This window comes from Podarcis vaucheri (genome assembly GCF_965113315.1).
Source record: "Podarcis vaucheri genome assembly, chromosome: 6".
Lineage (NCBI taxonomy): Eukaryota > Metazoa > Chordata > Lepidosauria > Squamata > Lacertidae > Podarcis > Podarcis vaucheri.
Genome location: NC_138764.1, coordinates 43,972,339 through 43,991,573, shown reverse-complemented (window position 1 = coordinate 43,991,573; position 19,235 = coordinate 43,972,339). Strand labels below are relative to the sequence as shown.

General features: G+C 47.7%; 1 protein-coding gene and 1 long non-coding RNA gene across 22 annotated transcripts in view; one reads left to right on the top strand and one right to left on the bottom strand.

The window, feature by feature from the left end:
* Window positions 1–19,235, top strand: part of SGIP1 (SH3GL interacting endocytic adaptor 1) — a 151,277-nt gene that overhangs the window by 32,848 nt on the left and 99,194 nt on the right. For 13 of the 20 annotated variants that reach the window (XM_082227572.1, XM_082227573.1, XM_082227571.1 and 10 more), the window contains exon 1: window positions 13,165–13,324. The exons of 5 other annotated variants lie outside the window; for them this stretch is intronic. In XM_082227572.1, coding sequence (XP_082083698.1) covers window positions 13,180–13,324 — 145 coding nt within the window. In that variant the 5' untranslated portion in view covers window positions 13,165–13,179. Of the gene's footprint in view, window positions 1–13,042; window positions 13,130–13,164; window positions 13,325–19,235 lie in introns of those variants that run through there. 2 more of the 20 variants (XM_082227566.1, XM_082227564.1) reach the window with 1 other exon arrangement.
* On the bottom strand, window positions 497–12,533 carry LOC309534677. Of its 2 annotated transcripts, none has more exons than XR_014220831.1 (2): window positions 11,932–12,533; window positions 497–835 (listed from the first exon to the last, which is right to left on the bottom strand). It is a non-coding gene; the product is annotated as an uncharacterized lncRNA (long non-coding RNA). The 2 variants fall into 2 exon arrangements; XR_014220832.1 differs by lacking the exon at window positions 11,932–12,533 and adding an exon at window positions 1,204–2,263.

Below are 19,235 nucleotides of genomic sequence, written 5' to 3'. Positions count from 1 at the left end.
TTTAGTCTGTGGGGAAAACCTATGTGTCTTGTCCAGCTGTATATGGCACATAGCCAAACGTATGTTCAGTCAAATACATGTAGGGGGGGAAATAGACTTCCAGATGTTAATCAGTTTGAGCTAATGTGCTTCTTGTATCATTTTTAGAAGTGTTTTAATTTTTATGAATCCCTGTTTACTATTGTGTACTTGGAACTAAAATTTTGATATTATCACCCATCCACCCTCCAAGCATGTGTGTGCTAAATTATTTTCCATTTAATATACCTTACCTCATAACCTCTTGTTTCTTATTTGGGTGTTCAGTACTAATATGCTGTATTCTGGTGCTCCCCTGTTTAGAACTTCCCCGCAAAGTGTGAAACCCTGGAATGGCAGGGCAATGGGAGTGGGTTTCCACTCTCCCCATACTGTGTTAGTTGTGTATGGGGCTAATACCTGCATACAGCTATAGTGTTTGTTGTATTCCTTCTGGAAATAATGAGAGCAGTCCAACTAAAGTTGAGCACCTATACATCCCATTTATTTTGGTGAGAGAATCAAGCCTATGGATAAGCATCTTCAGTTAATACTAGTTTGATTTAACTGCTCTCTTCACTTTGGCTAAGCTGGGTCAATAGTTCTAGTATTTCACTACAATTATCTTAGTACTTGAGAGTGCACATTATATAGGAGATTAATGATTTGCTGGTGAGCAGTACACCAGAGGTGGGGAACCTTTGACCTAGGTACTGTTAGACCGCAGCTCAAATCAGCCCCAACCAGCTTGGCCGACTGTCATAGATGATGGGAACTGTAGTCCAGAAACAACTGGAAGGCCAAAGGTTCTCCACACCTGCAAAAAACCAAATATCCACAGTCAAATACAGAAGTGATGCTTCTTGCATTTACTCAGTACACACTTGTAGTGGTGCGTGAAAGAGTTGAGTATCCCTTTACCAGCTTATCCTGTATTTATTCCAACATTCTTCACCCAAGATATTATTTAGTATTATTTATTAAATTTATATACCACCCATTTCACTGGCTAACTCTTCTGTGTTATAAAACCAGGCACAGTGAATTGAACTTTTAAAATAACCTTCTGGTTATTTAACATAGTTAAAAAGGGTTTTTTTTCTTTCATACCGAGTTGTACATATTCACCTGAACATCTCTAAGCAAAGCTCAAGTATTTAGGGGGGGGGGCAGGGAACAACCTACCTATGTCTTGATGTCCAGGAAGACTGGGATGCAAACCCATTGTTGTGAGAGGGAAAATGAGGTTAAATTATAGGTCATGCGTGAAGATGTTTATGCAAATCTGTTTTCTTGTATCTATATAAGGAGTCCAGGAGACAGTTAAAACTGCAACTAGGCCAAAGTGTTTCTGCTACTGTGAAGGAGTGGGTGGAATTCAATCCATTGCAGCCAGCGTACTTACCTATATGTCATGACACAGCAGCATTCCAGTGGGCATTGTAGGAAATAAAAAAAGATGGCTGACCCCACTCACATGTTTAATTATGCTTCACAGTGTACAGAAAAAGAGCCAGATTACAAAGTGAAGTTTTAAGAACCATTATCATGCTGAGCCTCATCTGGATTGGGACCATGGTACGTGGGTAGAGGGGTGAGGGGTCGTCCTGCTGTCAGAGTCCCAACAAAAACCATACTCCTGCTTTGCAATTTGTCTTGGGAGAAAAATATTCTGTTTGCACTAAGTGTGGCAGAAATAGTTGCTTCATACTGTGCAGGGATATAAGGAGCCTTTGGTCATCCATATGTTGTTGGATTTAGATTTCGTGGACAGAATGCCTCAAGAACTATGGATAGAGGCTCGTAACATATGGTTACCAGATTTTTTTTAATGAATCCGGGAACACTTTTTATTTTATTTTTTTGAAGCTGAGTAGCAACAGGGAGTCAGTAGTGGGGATAGTGAGGCAAAAGACCCTCGGCCCAAGCACACATGCATATTGTATAAAGGTGCAAAGGCCTTCTTTTGCACCCTGTGAAACATAAATGCGCAGAGTATTTTTAAAAAACTGGGCAACAGCACGCCGCCTGCCCATGACTCCCAAGCCTTCCCCGATCTCCTTCCCCCTTCCCCCTTTGTTTTGACAGATCAGGGGAGGCTCGGGGGTCACAGGTGTGCGGCTGTTGCCCAGGAGAGGCCAGCTTGGTAGTGCAGTTGGCTCTGGCTGGCTTCAGGAGCTGCTTGTTGCTCACTGCCGTGGTACAGGAAAAATGGTGGGCGCCACAGCAGTGAGCAGCTCCTGAAGCCAGCCAGAGCCAACTGCTAAGACTGCCGCTGCCACGTTTACCGGGGACAGATTTGTCCCCATTATGGGGATGGAATTTATCTGGGGACAGATTTGCAAATCCGGGGACTGTCCCCGGAAACCGGGGACGTCTGGTAACCCTATTGTAACATTATACAGGAGGCAGCAACGAAAACCATCCCGATGAAAAGGAAATGCAAGAAAGCAAAGTGGCTGTCCAATGAGGCCTTACAAATAGCGGGGGAGAGAAGGCGAGCAAAATGTGAGGGTGATAGTGAAAGATACAGGAAATTTAATGCAGATTTCCAAAAAATAGCAAGGAGAGACAAGCTCGTCCTTCTTAAACGAACAAGGCAAAGAAATAGAGGAAAACAACAGAATGGGAAAAACCAGAGATCTGTTCAAGAAAATTAGAGATATAAAAGGAACATTTTGTACAAAGATTGCCATCATAAAGGACAAAAGTGGAAAGGACCTAACAGAAGCAGAAGACATCAAGAAGAGGTGGCAAGAATACACAGAGGAATTACCGTAATTTTCGCTCCATAACACACAGTTTTTTCCTCCTAGAAAGTAAGGGGAAATGTCTGTGCATGTTATGGAGTGAATGCCTAGGGATGGCGGGCGAATCTGCTCCAGTTGTGAGCAGTCCGTGGCTCGCTTTGAAACTGCAAAGCAGGTGTAAGCAGCTCCTGTCATGAGCCGAGCCGGGAGGAGGGAAAGAAGCAGAGCGGGGTTGGCTGCTTTAAAACAACCCCTGCTCTCTGTCCCTGCCTGCAATTTTTTGCTGTCCGATTTTGGATTAGCCACTGTAGGGGCTGTGTGTGTGCGCGCTTGAGCTATCGTTCTCCTCCTCCTGCTTCCCGTTCACTCTCCCAGCGCCCCTGCGCTCTCCTGCAACTTTAGGATTGATACTCTGTGTGTGTGTGTGTCTGTGTGTGTGTGAGGCATCATTCTCCTCTTGCTTCCCGTTTACTCCCCCAGTGCTCCTGCGACTTTAGGGCGACTTTAGCATGGATCCACATGGATCCTCAGGATTTTTGCATTGGGCTATCCCAAACTCACCGTCAGATCACATGTCTGTGGCCACAGCATGAACCACAAAAATCATACAAACACTGTTTCGTTTAGAATATTTTTTTCTTGTTTTCCTCCTCTAAAAACTACGTGCGTGTTATGGTCTAGTGTGTGTTATAGAGAGAAAAATACGGTACAGTGGTGCCTCGCAAGACGAAATTAATTCGTTCCGCAAGTCTCTTCGTCTTGCGGTTTTTTCGTCTTGCGATGCACGGTTTCCCATAGGAATGCATTGAAAATCAATTAATGCGTTCCTAGGGAAACCGCCTTCATACCAGGTCCGGTGACAGTCTGTCCCTGGACCTCTTCTGAAGGCTGGGGGGGGGGGACAAGGGCTTTTCTTCCCACCCCCAGCATTTTAAAAAACCCCGGGACAGCGGAGGACTTCTCCGCTGTCCGGGGCGATCTTAAAATGCTGGCGGGCGGCATTTTAAAATCGCCCAGGGACAGCGGAGCACTTCTCCGCTGTCCGGGGCGATTTAAAAGCCCCTGGGAAGGCAGGCAGGGGGGACAAAGACCTTTGCCCCCCGCCAGCCTTCAGAAGAGGTCCTGGACCTCTTCTGAAGGCTGGCGGGGGCGAAAGTCTTTGCTCCCCCCCGCCTGCCTTCAAAAGCTGTCCGGCCAAGGCTTCGCGGACCTTTTCGCCAGCAGCGGCAGCGCTGCCGCTGCTGGCAGAGGGTTGCCGGCATGCCGACATCAGCGCTCCCAGGCTTCGCGGACCTCTCCGCCAGCAGCGGCAGCGCTGCCGCTGCTGGCGGAGGGTTGCCGCCATGCCGAAGCCTGCGCGCGCTGACATCAGCGCGCCCAGGCTTCGCGGACCTCTCCGCCATCTCCCTGCAGCCCCTTGCTGCAAAAGACGATCTCCCTGCAGCCCCTTGCTGCAAAAGACGTCCGGGGGAAGTGGGGAAGAAGCGTGTCGCTTCCCGCTGCCCCCGGACCTCTTTTGAAGCAAGGGGCTGCGGGGAGATAGCGATCTCCCTGCAGCCCCTTGCTGCAAAAGACGTCCGGGGGAAGCGGGGAAGAAGCGCGTCGCTTCCCGCTGCCCCCGGACCTCTTTTGAAGCAAGGGGCGGTGGGGAGAAGCGATCTCCCCGCAGCCCCTTGCTTCAAAAGAGAAGACCCGCTGTCGCCGGGGCAAGCTTCGTTTTGCGAAGCAAGCCCATAGGGAAATTCGTCTTGCGAGGCAACTCGAAAAAGAAAAAACCTTTCGTTTTGCGAGTTTTTCGTCTCGTGAGGCGTTCGTCTTGCGGGGTACCACTGTATACCGGAAAGATATGGAGGTCTTGTACACCCCAGGTAGTGTGGTTGCTGGCCTTGAGCCAGACATTCTGGAGAGTGAAGTCAAATGGGCCTTAGAAAGCATTGCTAATAACAAAGCCAGTGGAAGTGATGATATTCCAGCTGAACTATTTAAAATTTTAAAAGATGATTGTCAGGGAACTGACCTCAGAGGGAAAGGAGGTGATAGGGCTCCCAGAGACTGGGAGAGACTCAACAGCCAAAGCAGGGACCAGCAGGGGGAGCGCGGGGTCTCTGGAGGAGGATCTCAGGGATACTGAGAGAGATGCAGCAGCGCAGGCAGGAAGCAGGGGGGAGAAAGGGGTGAGAGACACGTCCAGTGAAAATAGTGGGGAGGTGTCAGAAGCAATTGCAGGGAGACCCATGCTTCGTCGGAAGCTGTCACGTCGTGAGTCCAGGAGACGTGTTTCCGTTAAGGAACTTCTTTGTTGGAGGCGTTTCCGCAAACAGCCACTGTCGGACTCTAACAGTGACTAGAGCAGACATGTCTGAGGAGCTCTGTCACACACAGAGGTTTGTGGGGCCGGACAAACTCTGAAGGGGCACCATTTTAAGCACAAGCAGCTAATCATCCCCTAATAGCAGTCCGACAGTCTCTGTACGCTGCCTGTGCAGGAGAAAGCATCATGAGCGACCCAGCCGGAGCAGGGGGAGGAGCTGATCCAAGCTTGGAAGAAAGATGCCGAGCATTGGAGGTCCAACTGGCGCTGCAGACGGCGAGGCTCGAGGAGAGGAGGGCTCAAGATGCAGACAAGAAGGGGAGAACCACTCAGTTCCCCAGAAAGGTACCAGGATTGGTGCAGAAGTTTGGGGGGGACCCCAAGGATTACCATGCCTTTAGGACTGAAATGCAATATGCCCTGAATGTCCAGTTTGATGAGTTCCCTGATGAGGAATCTCGAGTTGCTTTTGTAATTGGGCATCTTGAGAAGGGCGCGCGAGACTGGGTTCGACCCCTGATGGCAACGCACAACGATATCCTAAAGGACACTATGAAATTTTTTCGTGCAATGGATATCATGTTTTCCAGCGACGTTGAGGAAGGGGCGGTGCGCAGACAGTTAATGGCTTGCAAGCAGGGAAGCAGATCTGTCCGTGAGTACTGGACTGAATTTACCATGCTGATTCACAGATTGGGGTGGGATTTATCGGCAGCACCCATTCAGATGCTATTTGAAGAAGGTCTTTCTTCAGCTGTGAAAGACGAGCTGGCCAGGAGCCCCAGGGCGGTGTCTATGGATCAGCTGACCAAATCTGCGCTGACCATTGGAGCGCGCCAGGAGGCAAGAGCCTTGGAGAGGCGGGAAGGGAGAGGGGAACGTTGGAAGGAGTTACGCATTCCAGACATTCCTGAGCCAGCTTTTCCGCCGGCAGAGCCGATGGAAATCGGAACAGCCCGCGCGCGCGCAGTTTCAAAGCCCAGTGAGGGGGCGAAGAAGGAGGGAAAGGGAGCCCGGAAATGCTATCTCTGCCAACAGCCAGGCCACTTTGCCAGAGTCTGCCCCCAGAGGAAGGAATGGCAAGGGATGGTGGGAACTGTTGAGGGGGAAGAGCAGGGAGAAACGGAGCAGGTAAAAGCCAACGCCTGGTTGCCATCAGGGCACTGCAGCCAGGCCAAAGAGCAGTGAAAGTGCCCCTTCCCCAAGTGCCAGTGCCAGAAGCTCCTCGACCGGCTCTAGTGATTGAAGTGTCGCTAGAGCTGCAAAATGGACACCCCCTAAAAATAAAGGCACTGTTGGACTCAGGCAGCTCCTGCAATTTTATGAGCAAGGAGTTTGCTGCTGAACACCAGATACAGACTATCCCTTTAAGCAACCCCCTGCAGGTGACCACGATCGATGGCAGGGAACTGTTGGGAGGAGGAGTCAGCTTGCAGACCATCCCAATGATAATGAGGGTGGCAAGGCACACAGAACTGATAGCGTTTAATGTGGCCACCTTGGGAGGTGCTCCCATTATTTTGGGAATGAGCTGGCTAGCCCTACATGATCCGCTGGTGGGCTGGCATCAAAGAGTGGTTTCCTTCGGTTCCGCACATTGCTTAGAACACTGCAGGGGGGAAAAGGGGTCAGCAGGCGCCCAAGCCACCCTGGCAGGGACTGAAGTAGTGGAGAAGGGGAAGGTGCCACCACAGTATGCTGATCTCAGCGACGTGTTCAGCGAGAAGGAAGCTGACCAACTACCTCCGCATAGACCCTTTGATTGCCAGATCAATTTACTCCCTGGAGCACAGCTTCCTGTAGGCAAGTTGTATGCCATGTCAGACAGGGAAATGCAGGAGTTGCGAGCGTTCATTGACAAGAACCTGAAGAGGGGCTTCATCAGAGAGTCCAAGGCAGCGGGGGGTAGCCCAGTGTTTTTTGTGGACAAAAAAAACACGGACAAGCCGAGGCTGGTATGTGACTTTCGGGCCCTAAATGCAGTGACAGAGCCGGCGGCTTTTCCTATGCCCAGGATTGATGATATTTTGACCAGGGTGCGGAAGGGAAAGATTTTTACAAAGCTGGACCTAAGGGGGGCGTACAACCTGATACGTATAAGGAAAGGGGATGAATGGAAGACCACCATGTTCACCCCTTTGGGGGCATTTGAATACTTAGTTATGCCTTTTGGATTACAAACAGGCTCCGCGTGTTTTCAAGCTTTCATGAACCACGTACTGGGGCCTTTGCTCTACAAGAATTGCGTGGCCTTCTTAGATGACGTGTTGGTGTATTCGGAGAATGAGGAGCAACATGTGAGAGACGTCAGAGAAGTGTTGAGCAGGCTGCAAGCCAACCGACTGTGGGTGAAACTGGAGAAGTGTCAGTTTCATACCAAGGAGGTGGAATTCCTGGGGTACCGCTTGTCAGACAAAGGGTTGGCCATGGACCCCGGCAAGGTTCAAGCGGTGCTGGAATGGAAAACACCCAAGACCAAGAAGGATGTGCAGAGGTTCCTAGGGTTTGGAAACTTTTATCGTAAGTTCATCCGCAACTTCGCCCACCTGACGGCGCCCATCACGGACTGTCTCAGCAGCAAAAAGAAGTTTGTTTGGACGGGGGAGGCGGAGCGAGCGTTTGAGGAACTGAAAAGGGCCTTCGCCTCTGGCGAACAACTTCTACATGTGGATTTACAAAAAAAGCTGAGGGTCGAAACAGACGCGTCGGACCGAGCCATAGGGGCGGTGCTTCTTCTGCAGCCGGGGAAGGAGGGGTCGGAGTGGCGACCGTGTGCCTTCTTTTCGCGGAAGCTGAACAAGTCTGAGAGGAACTACACGGTGTACGACCGGGAACTTCTTGCAATTTATGAGGCCTTCCGGAGATGGAGGCACCTACTAATTGGTGCACAACAGAAGGTGCAAGTGTGCACGGACCATAAGAATCTAGAGTATTGGAGAACTGCGCGAGTGCTCAACCAACGGCAGTTGAGATGGGCCCAGGAGTTCTCCAAATTTAACTTTGAGATTTGTTACGTACCAGGCCCGGAGAACGTTAGGGCGGACGCTCTCTCACGCAAACCTGAATATTTGGAGGGAGAGGGTGTACCCGAAGAGACCCATGTCATTCCCGAGGACCGCTGGGTGTGTGGGGCGGCATTGGTGGGGCAAAGGGAACTGGTAGAGGGAACGGGGCAGGATGTATACGCCCAGGACAAACTCAGGAGTCTTAGGAGGGAGGGAGACAAACCCGGGGGTTTTGAGGAGAGAAATGGGGCGTTGTACTACAAGGGAGCGTTATACATACCTGAAGGGGAATTGAGGGAAAAGGTACTTAAGCAACTGCACGATAACCCCACAGCAGGGCATTTTGGGCAACACAAAACCATGTGGCTGGTTACCAGGGAATTCTGGTGGCCCAAGGTCAGGGAAGATGTGCGTGAATATGTGAGAGGGTGTGACCGTTGCCAACGAGCCAAGGGGGAGAGGCGGGCACCGGCAGGTTTATTAGAACCACTACCCACGCCGGAAAGACCGTGGGAGGCAGTGGCAATAGATTTTATGACTGATCTGCCCAGGTCCAAAGGGAAAACAGCCATTATGGTGGTGGTAGATCTGTTAACCAAGATGGCACACTTTATAGCCTGCTCACATGCGGTCACAGCAGAAGAAACCGCCAAATTGTTTGTGGAAAATGTGTTTAGGTTGCATGGCGCCCCCTTGAGGGTGGTTTCGGACCGAGGGAAACAATTTACTTCCAGGTTCTGGAGGAAGCTCATGAGCTTACTGCATGTAGAGGTTAATTTCTCTACTGCCCGTCATCCAGAAACCAACGGGCAGGCGGAAAGAGCTAATGGTGTCCTCCAGCAATATTTGAGGTGTTATGTTAATGACAGAGAGAATGATTGGGTGGAGAAGCTGGCGTTGGCAGAATTTGCTTACAACAATGCAGAGAACGTGTCCACGGGAATGAGCCCTTTTTTGGCCAATCACGGGTGTCATCCCCGAGCCTTCCCAGGGGGGGAGGGGGAGAACTGGAGCGTTCCAGCAGCAGAACAGTTCGTTGAAGAAATGGAAGCGATCCATCGCCAACTCCAACTTAATTTAAACCGGGCGAAGGAGGAATATAAGAGGCAGGCAGACAAAACCAGAAGGGAAGGGGAAAGCCTTAGGGTGGGAGACCAGGTGTGGCTGTCCACCCAAGGCTTACCATTTAAAGGAGGTTGTAAGAAGTTAAGACCCAAAAGACTGGGCCCATTTGAAGTCACGCAACAGGTCAACCCAGTGGCTTTCAGACTCCGGTTACCGAACCACATGAAGTTGCACCCAGTGTTCCACAGATCGTTGCTGTCACCGTATATAGGGGACAGAGAGGGGAGGGTCAATAGGGGACCAGCGATGGAGGAAAAAGAACACAGCTACCATGCAGCGGAGATCCTAGATTCCAGGTGGAAAGGAGAGCAAGTAGAGTATTTGGTAATGTGGGAAGGGGAACCGGAGTCGGAAAACACCTGGGTCAGGGCAGAGGATGTAGATGACGAGGTTCTAATTGAAACTTTTCATCAGAGATTCCCTCGAAAACCCCAGCCAGTGGCGAGGTTCCGGAGGGAATACTTCGCCACCACAGACGAAGAAGAGGAGTTGGAGGGGTTCTCTGATTCCGAGGTGGAGGAGGATTCAGCGAGTCGGAACAAAGACCGATGGAGGGAGATGTTCGAGACGTCGGAAGATGAAGAGGATTCGTTTCGGGGTTTCAGCTCCTCACCGCCCAGAGGAGAGGGAGGGGGCGGGGGGGAAGGGGGCCCTGGAGGGGAGGTGGATGTCAGGGAACTGACCTCAGAGGGAAAGGAGGTGATAGGGCTCCCAGAGACTGGGAGAGACTCAACAGCCAAAGCAGGGACCAGCAGGGGGAGCGCGGGGTCTCTGGAGGAGGATCTCAGGGATACTGAGAGAGATGCAGCAGCGCAGGCAGGAAGCAGGGGGGAGAAAGGGGTGAGAGACACGTCCAGTGAAAATAGTGGGGAGGTGTCAGAAGCAATTGCAGGGAGACCCATGCTTCGTCGGAAGCTGTCACGTCGTGAGTCCAGGAGACGTGTTTCCGTTAAGGAACTTCTTTGTTGGAGGCGTTTCCGCAAACAGCCACTGTCGGACTCTAACAGTGACTAGAGCAGACATGTCTGAGGAGCTCTGTCACACACAGAGGTTTGTGGGGCCGGACAAACTCTGAAGGGGCACCATTTTAAGCACAAGCAGCTAATCATCCCCTAATAATGATGTTGTTAAGGTGCTACACTAAATATGCCAGCAAGTTTGGAGAACTCAGCAGTGGCCGGAGGATTGGAGAAGATCAGTCTACATCCCAATCCCAAAGAAGGGCAGTGCCAAAGAATGCTCCAACTACCGCACAACTGCACTCATTTCACACGCTAGGAAGGTTATGCCAGTGTCTTTTAATTTCGTTGCTCCTGCCAACCTAGCAGTTCGAAAGCACATCAAAGTGCAAGTAGATAAATAGGTACCGCTCCAGCGGGAAGGTAAACAGCGTTTCTGTGCGCTGCTTTGGTTCGCCAGAAGCTGCTTAGTCATGCTGGTCACATGACCCGGCAGAGGTACGCCGGCGCCCTCGGCCAATAAAGCGATATGAGCGCCGCAGCCCCAGAGTCAGCCATGACTGGACCTAATGATCAGGGGTCCCTTTACCTTTACCTAATCCTCCCTCAGTTACTTTGATTCCTGGTCGCTTCCCCCAAACTAGTTTCAGAGTGCCTGCTCTCTCTCTTCCCCCACCCACTACTTCCTTCCTTTCAGATCCCTTCCCTGGAGCTTTTGGCTGAACCCTCTTAGTCCTCCAATACTGTCTCTAAGCTTCAGTTTAAGGAACTTCATTTGTACTTACTCTTCTTCTTATTTCCCCTTCTCTGTCTTCAGCTGTCTCCCCAATTGGGGATACTGTAAAGCACCATGTACATTGCTATAGAATGACCGCTCCCCGCTTGAAATGGGGGGCGCCCTTTGCGTGGACGCGTGCAGCCCCTAGATCTGGAGCGGCTCCAACAGCATAGGCTTGGCTTTGCCTTCCCTCAGGTGGGATACCTGGAGGTCTCCACCTACCTCAGTCAGTTGTCCAATCCCACCTGGGGGAAGCGTTGCCAAGGAGACCAGGCCAGGTAGGGGAGGGATTACCTGCCCACACAATAGAGGCAGGATCTTACCTAGGAATCCACACTTGGCTCCAGAGCTTCTCCCACCCTACCCACCCCCAGTTAAGGTCTTATTTTGCAGGTTAACTTTTCTTCACAGGTTTTGCAGGTTAACTTTTCTTCACAGGTATGCGGGCGCTGCTACGATAAGGTCGCTGTTAAAGGGCCAGAAAGGAATTTCCCTGCATTGGCAGGTTTCGCCTTTCCCGTAGCAAAACGTCACAACTTTGGCGGTATCAGGCCTTGGGCGGAATCCTTTTGTCCATCTTCCTCTTGCGGCGGCGATACCAGGGTTCCCCGTTAAAGGGGTTTTCTGAAGGGAGGCTTTGGCCGTACACCGAAAGGTCGTCATTGCTCCCTCCTGCGGCGGCGGCGTTACGGGGGCGGCCATCTCTGCTTGAACATATGTTCTCCAGAGCCGGCCCATCCCCCACACACACACTGGATAACCCTGATGCTCCCTAGGTCCCCGGCTGGGGACCGGGGAGGGAGAACGCCCAATGCCTGAGCCAAGGTCTACCCACATTTGAAATTTAATAAAGTTGTGGCCAATTTAATCCCATAGCACGTTGTCTTGAGTCGTTATTCACATGACGGGGGGACCGTGCAGGATCTGGGGACTCCGCCTGTCCACGCAAATTAAAGTGGGTCTGTAGAGATTTTTGTTCTTTTACCTGATATGCTGTTGAGTAAGCTGGTTTGTGCTTTCTCTCCCTGTGTTCTGGTGTTGTGCTGCATCAAGCAGGAAATATGTGCCCTCATTCGTTCATTTATTTTGGTCGTTTACTGCAGATTCTTGGGGCAATTCACATTTTATCTCTTGAATAATCATTTTGCCATGTTTTATCATTAAGAAGTCTCCTTCTGCCTGTATTGGCCTCTGGGGTCATGAGGAGTGCACAAGGTAAGGCGAATGCTGGAAGTGTTTTCCAGCCATGGTTGCTTGTATTGGCAGCCAGTAGAATGGAGTCTGCTCTGCTTCTCCAGTGGACCATGGCGAGATTTGATTCTGCGCATTCTATTACTAAGCAAGTATCTAACTGGGCCTCAGAAGATAGGCAAGTCTAGAGCAGAGGTCAATATTTTCCTACTTGCTAAGACCAAACTAGAATTGCTCAGAGGATGTTTGGAATCAAGCTTCTCTTTGTCTGTAATCCTTGTTGGCTCCAGGTTTAGGAGAGCCCTTGGGCAAGAACTCCCATAGTCCTTTCAACACCATGAGTCTCTTTCTCACTGCAGCAGCTCCAGGGAGCTCTTATCATCAGGTCCCTTGTGGGGGGTGCCTATGCCATACCCGCCAACATTTCTTTAATGAAAACAGGGATGTCTCATTCCATAATGATAATTTTACCATTTATACCCCACACATCTTACTGGGTTGCCCCAGCCACTCTCGGCAGCTTCCAGCATATATAAAAACATAATAAATCATTAAACATTTTTTAAAAACCTCCCTATACAGGATTGTCTTCAGACCTCTTGGGGGTTTGATAACTCCATGCCCCCAACATTTCTCCAATGAAAATAGGGACATCCTAAGGAAACATCCTAAGGGACATCCTGGAAATTAGGAAATTAGGGACACTGCTGTGGTGACCCTTGATGGCTGACCCTGCCTGGTTCCCTGGAAGACCAGAGCAGGCTCTTACTGGCTTCCAAAGCAAGCCAAATGAGGAAGCTTTACTTCCTCATTTGGCTTGCTTACTGTGTGTTTGTTGATTGGTGTCAACCCCAACCGGTCATAATGGACTTCTCAAGCATCACTTCCTACAACATGGTTGCTATGGTGTTGCTTAAAGAGGTGTTTAGTGTCATGGATAAAGAAGGGAGGACCTTCTTATCATGCTTCCAGGATAGTGTAGTGGAAGATGGGTAAGGACTTAAAATCGTCCCCTTACTCTCTGAAACTCTAGCTTAAATCAATGGCCCATGCTATATGTTCCCTGTATACAAAGGCTGTGGTGCAGGAATTGGATGATGATACACCACACACAGTCAAGATAGCTGCGCTTCAGGGTAATGAGGAAAGGAAAGAAGATATTGGTTCACCCTCTAATAGGAATGAGCGTAAGTTGTGTATTTGAGGGGGTTGGTGGCCAGAGTGTTGCTGCCTAAGGCAAAGGACAAAATGGCAGTTCCCTTCCCCATTCCACTTAAGAGAAGCAATAGAATCTCAGTTCATCACTAATGATGGGATGGTGTACTCCACAACAACTGAGGTAGCATGCTAGTTTAGGGGGTGCAAGGACATGCTGTACAGCATATACAGCTCTGTCCTCCAACAAAAGAGAATGGCTCAGAAGGAACAGCCAAGGGGCTGCTTCCACCACCATCTGCCACCTGAGGTAGTCACCTCACTTTGCCTAATGGTAGGACCAGCCCTGGTTGTGTTTGATATTTTATTTATTTTTCTGCTCTGTGAACTTTGTGTCCATATCCCAAAGATTAACCTAGTGTCCGTGGCTATGGAAACACTCTGATATTCCTGTAGCAGAAGCAGGAAAAACCCATCTTACTGACAGCAGTGTGAAGAAAGATAAAATAAGCAACAAACGAACTGTTGCCAATGGTTTTCAGACTCACCCGACTGTCCCCTTTACGGTTTACATACGGCACAAGTAGCCTGAGAACTCAGCTGTGCTTACTCCCAGGCAAGAATTTATAGGACTGAAGTTTTAGAGACACTTCTGGCTTTTCTGGTGGTCTTTTAAAACTACAAACTGAGCATTATAGATGAAGCTCTCATCTAGCTTCTTTCCAAGATTTCTCAGTCCTTTTTCTTTTACAGTTCACACTGCTACAAGCTATGGTCAGTAACTGCCAGTTCCTATTATCTTCAGGAAGATGGCTCCTTAGACTTGAGATAAAGCCTTTAGTCTGTGGTGATTTATCTGGAAAAGACTATGTAAGAATAATAAAAAAGAGCAACGATAATTATGATTAGGCCCATGGTGGCTGTAAAAAATCATTATTTGTAAACTAACACTACTTAATGACAGATAATATTATTTTTATAAACAAAGAAAATATCCATTTAGAAACAACAAGAAGCATAAAAGCTACTTCAGATCTAAGCCCTTTCGTTCCTCAGAGAAGCCCCAGAATAGTCTCCCTCTTCATATGCTTGTGTAACTAATTCTACCCCCTATCTAAGGGGAGGAATACATTTAGTCCTCTCCTGCCCTGGCCAGCAGAAGTTGGCAGAGCTTTGGGAGAGGCAGTTAATCCACCAGTTCCACCCCTTCCCACATAAAATTATGTTGTAAATCCGTTCCGCCACCCCAGTTGTTTGTCAGATATACTTACGGCAAATGCCACACTAATTTCTGAGCATCACATGCCACATAGCCCTGGTCCAGTGCCACTGCATGATGCCCAGAACCACAGAGTTGGTCTACTCTAAGTAAAACATATCTGATTACCACGTATAAAGACGACCCCCTTTCACATTTTAAAATGGTTTTAAACTCACAATTCTGGGTGCGGTATTCACTGAGGGGAAGGTTTGCATTAATTATTTTTATCTTGCCATCTGTGAGTGTCAGATGCAAGAGGGCACCAGGGTCACGATGACTGTGCAGAAATTCATTGTCAACCAACATGGATGCCTTCTAATGCTGGGAAGGATGCCCCTAGGCCCTGATGGGCGCTAAGCAATATCTGCATTCCTGTATCCAGGCCTTTTTGTGTAAAAATAGTTTGTCATTTTTCTAATGGCCCCCACTGTCATGAAGATTGTGGATTGCAACACCTATGCATGCCGGGGTACAGCTTGCTGGTTCAAGGCTGGCCCATGGCATCCAGAAACAGCCTAAAGTTTCCCTAGTTCAGGTTGGGGTTCTAACAGGGTGGGGGCAGCACTACATGGCAGGGTTTGTTTTTACCTGGTTATTCAACTTCCTATTGCAACTGAGGAGGTTGTCACCCTGGATTTGGGTATGTCAGTCCTTGGTGGATTTATTGGGGTGTTGAGTATTCACCCTCCCTATGTTATCACTCCTTTCTTTTCATTGCCTATTGCCTAGAAGGAGTATTTCTAACTCTGTGGTAACAATATCGGAAGGAAGATCCTTTCTATCTTAATAAAAGCAACCCCAAGCACTCCGGCATCCAGTAGATTTTCCATTTTTTGCTAAGCCTGGAAGAAAAGAGCACTTTAAGGACCGTATCTTTCTTGTTCAGAAAGGTGCTTAATAACGCTTGCATAGAACAAGTTCATATTAACCTCCTTGCTGACAAGACCTTTCCCTGATGAATGAAATGAAGCATTGTGTGATGGCAGCTGCCAGTCTTGTAATCTCTCCCCTACCATCGCCCCCCCCGGCATAGTTTTCCCAGCCTTTAAAACCAGGACAGGGAGAAGAGTAGATTGCAATTCAACATAGCACAGCACTGTCTGTTCCCAGCTAGTCAGTGCAGTGTTAGCCTTGTTTCCTGTGATCAGGGAAGACGTAGCCATGGTGCTGCCTCTGGAAAAACAAATGACTAGGCTGATTTGATATTTGTGATGTAGTAAAGCTTTTAAAAAGAAAGCAAGAATGGGAGCCAAAATGTCGATTAATCAGAGTCTGCAGTGCTGAATGTAAGTGAACTGCCATAGGTACTTCTTAAACCCAGGCAGTGACGTGGGAGATCCTCTTGGCTGTGACTATTGGATGGCTTCAAAGTGCTGGTTACAGCCCTTTCCCAAACATCTTGGGCCCTGCAGACATTACAGAATGTCTTCGCTATATCACCGCTTCCCTCTGATTGAAGTCTCTTTCATATGCCATCTTTCCCTAAAGTGAGAACAGTTTGGGCACAGAGAAGAGCTTCATCAGTAGAATCCTTTGCTTGGAGAGACTTACCAGCTCATTTCACTCTTTTCCTTCCTCCTATGAAAATACAGCATTTACATTCTCAAAGGATTTTCCTAGTGTCTGAATTGTTGGACATTTAATCTTTTTGGTTGCTGCTTCTTTTCCTTTTTGTTAGGATTGTTTACACACACACACACACACACACACACACTTATTTTACCTGTTTTAATTGTGGTAGGAAGCACCATTTTGTAACTTGCTTCATGTACTACTTATTGGAACAGGAAAACACCTAACAAATAAATGCATGCAAATTATGGAGTGGCCACTTAGGATTTCATGGGATGGCAGCTGCATCCTTGTGGGGAACCAGCCCTCTCTGGTGAGCAGCCATGCATCAAAGCTGACTTTATTGCTCCTTTTTCTATCCACGCATTTCCATGTACTGTAGTTGCCATGCATGGTCAGACTAGTTTTCATCACAAGGCTACTCATGCTGAACTAGGCTACCCAATCAACCTGAAGGGAGGGGGCACATGCCCACCTGGCCTCTGGTCCAATTGCCAGAATTTGATGCCAGAAATGGTTGTTTAAATGCAAGAGAGAATGGAGAAATCAGATTTAAATAATGTCCTGAAGTGAGGCATTATTATTTTCATTCAGTGTTCATGATGAACATGAGAAGAGTCCTTAGGTCAGACCAAAGGCCTACATAGTCCAGCATCTTAGAGCTGAGCAAATGCCTCTTCCCATAGATAGACGTGCCATGCACCAAGATGGCAACCTCTCAGCACTAGGACAGAATTGCTAGATCTTGGAGAGAATGTCAAATCAATAAGAAAGGGGTCAGTTCCAGAGCTCTATTGTTAAAACGTCAGTGATCAGAGAATACAAATAGTCTGTTTATGTGAATTTTAAAAAAGATACCGTATTTTTTGCACCATAACACTCACTTTTTTCCTCCTAGAAAGTAAGGGGAAATGTCTGTGCATGTTATGGAGGGAATGCCTACGGGTGGCGGGGGGGAATCAGTAGATCAGGTCAACTTTGTAGCATGCCAACTGTTTGCCTTGCTTGCTGCTACTTGGTTTTGAACTTACCTTCATTCAAGCAAACCTAGTCCATTTATAAGGCTGCTTGTTGCAACCCTTTGGGCTCCTTAATTTTGTAATTTGTTACACAAAGTGGAATTTCCTACTATATTATGATCAGTATAGGAGTGGAAAATATGCACAAAACACAATGTATAGGCAGTATCTAATACCGAGAAGACAAACTATGATAGCCAGTGGTAGATGCTGGAGGTGCAGATTACAGAATGCAGACTTCTGCCACTGACAGTTATCTGCATAAAAGATAGCTAAGCTGACAGGATGTGGTGTTCTTAAGGAGGTTCTGCTAGAAATAAAGCATGTGTCCCTATGCTCTAGTTTGGGCAACTTTTTTTGTTCACCTTGGCACTTGGTGGCTCATGATGACAGCCATTGTTAACTCAGTTCTCAGGAGAAGCTCTGTTCCATATTCTATTGCTCACACAAGTAAAATCAGAAACTGCAAGGAGTCTAGCTTTTTCCATCACTACCCCAATACTGTGGAATGTCCTTTTTGAGGAGATCCACCTGACTACTTCCTTGATGTCATTCCGCTAACAAATAATAACTTCCTTGTTACTCCTAGTGACTGAGCAGAATTCATGCTGCCACTCAAATTACTGTTTGGGAGTATTATAATTTATAGCGGTTATCATTAATTTCAGTTGATTTTAAAATTACTCCACTAAGAGCTGTTTTTAAAACTTATCCTGTGAAAGGCTCCAGGCAGAGAGTGTGCTTTATAGATAGACTTATTTTATAGTGCCAGATGCCCACCCAAAAATATACTGTGCTTGCATTCATAAAAAGGGTGCAGGCCAATATGCTGCAAAGTTTTATTTTCTTCTAGCAACAAAGCTACATTGGAGAGGGTAGCAGGAGTGTTTGCTTGGCTCTGTTCTATAGCCGTGCCCAAGATAACTCTGTTCCTTCCCAGGGGTTATAGATGGCTGCTGCCTCTGCCTGTTTTGTTGCCCCTGTGATACAACTGCCCACCAGAAATCTAGCTAGACAAGATTCTGTATTCAGGATCAGGAAGATCAGGAACACATGTGAATAGGTGCTGAATGAAGGAGGCACACTTAGTTAATCAATTCATTAATTTCATAAAATGTATATATATACCAGTTGAGGAAAATATTCCTTGTCTTTAATAAATTATTGAAAACTGCTTTTTATCTCTTGCACTTCCCTTTTGATGTTAATATTTACACACACACACACACAATTTGCTACTTTCATCCTTAGGTAGATTACTTCATTGATTTTTTAACTTTTTGCCCTCCTTTCTCCCTTTCCCAGTTGCAGGCAGAGTCCTGATGTTTTTATTTCTGTAGCATGCCAAGCATATACAGTGGTACCTCGGGATACATATGCTTCAGGTTACAGACTCCACTAACCCAGAAATAGTGCTTCAGGTTAAGAACTTTGCTTCAGGATGAGAACAGAAATCGTGCTCCAGCAGCGATTGGTGCTCCAGCAGTGGTGCTTCAGGTTAAGTACAGTTTCAGGTTAAGTACGGACCTCCGGAACAAATTAAGTACTTAAACCGAGGTACCACTGTACTAGGCATTTTATAAATGAAAATAATTTTGATAAGCAATTTTGATATCTCAAAGCACCATCTGAATGCTAAATACTAAAGTTGTTTTCTGGGTACCAGCTGTCTCCTTTTTCTACATTTCTGTGTTTCAGCTCAAAAGCAGGAATGATCAAGAGAAAGAACTCAAAATACGAACTCCCCTGTTTTAGAACAAAGCAGTCCCCATTTAAGTTAGGCAAATCCCCTTTCAGTCTTGTCTAACTCAAGGTCAAACTCTTTCTGTGGAGCTGTGCCCATGAAATGACATATCCATGGCCAAAGAGAGGTTGTCCATAAATCCAAGTGGATGGGGACTTTCCTGAGCTATAAGTTCAGGTCTGCCTAAATGTAGAGAATGTGAATTCTTTGTGCTCTGCTACCAGTTTTGACTTCATTCTACTCTTTCTATGCATCCTGATCCTAAGCAAATTTCTTAAATAGCATATATTCTTTGACTGTTATAGTTTGCAAATTCAGGAGTTTTCCTTCCCATGGGCCTAGCCATA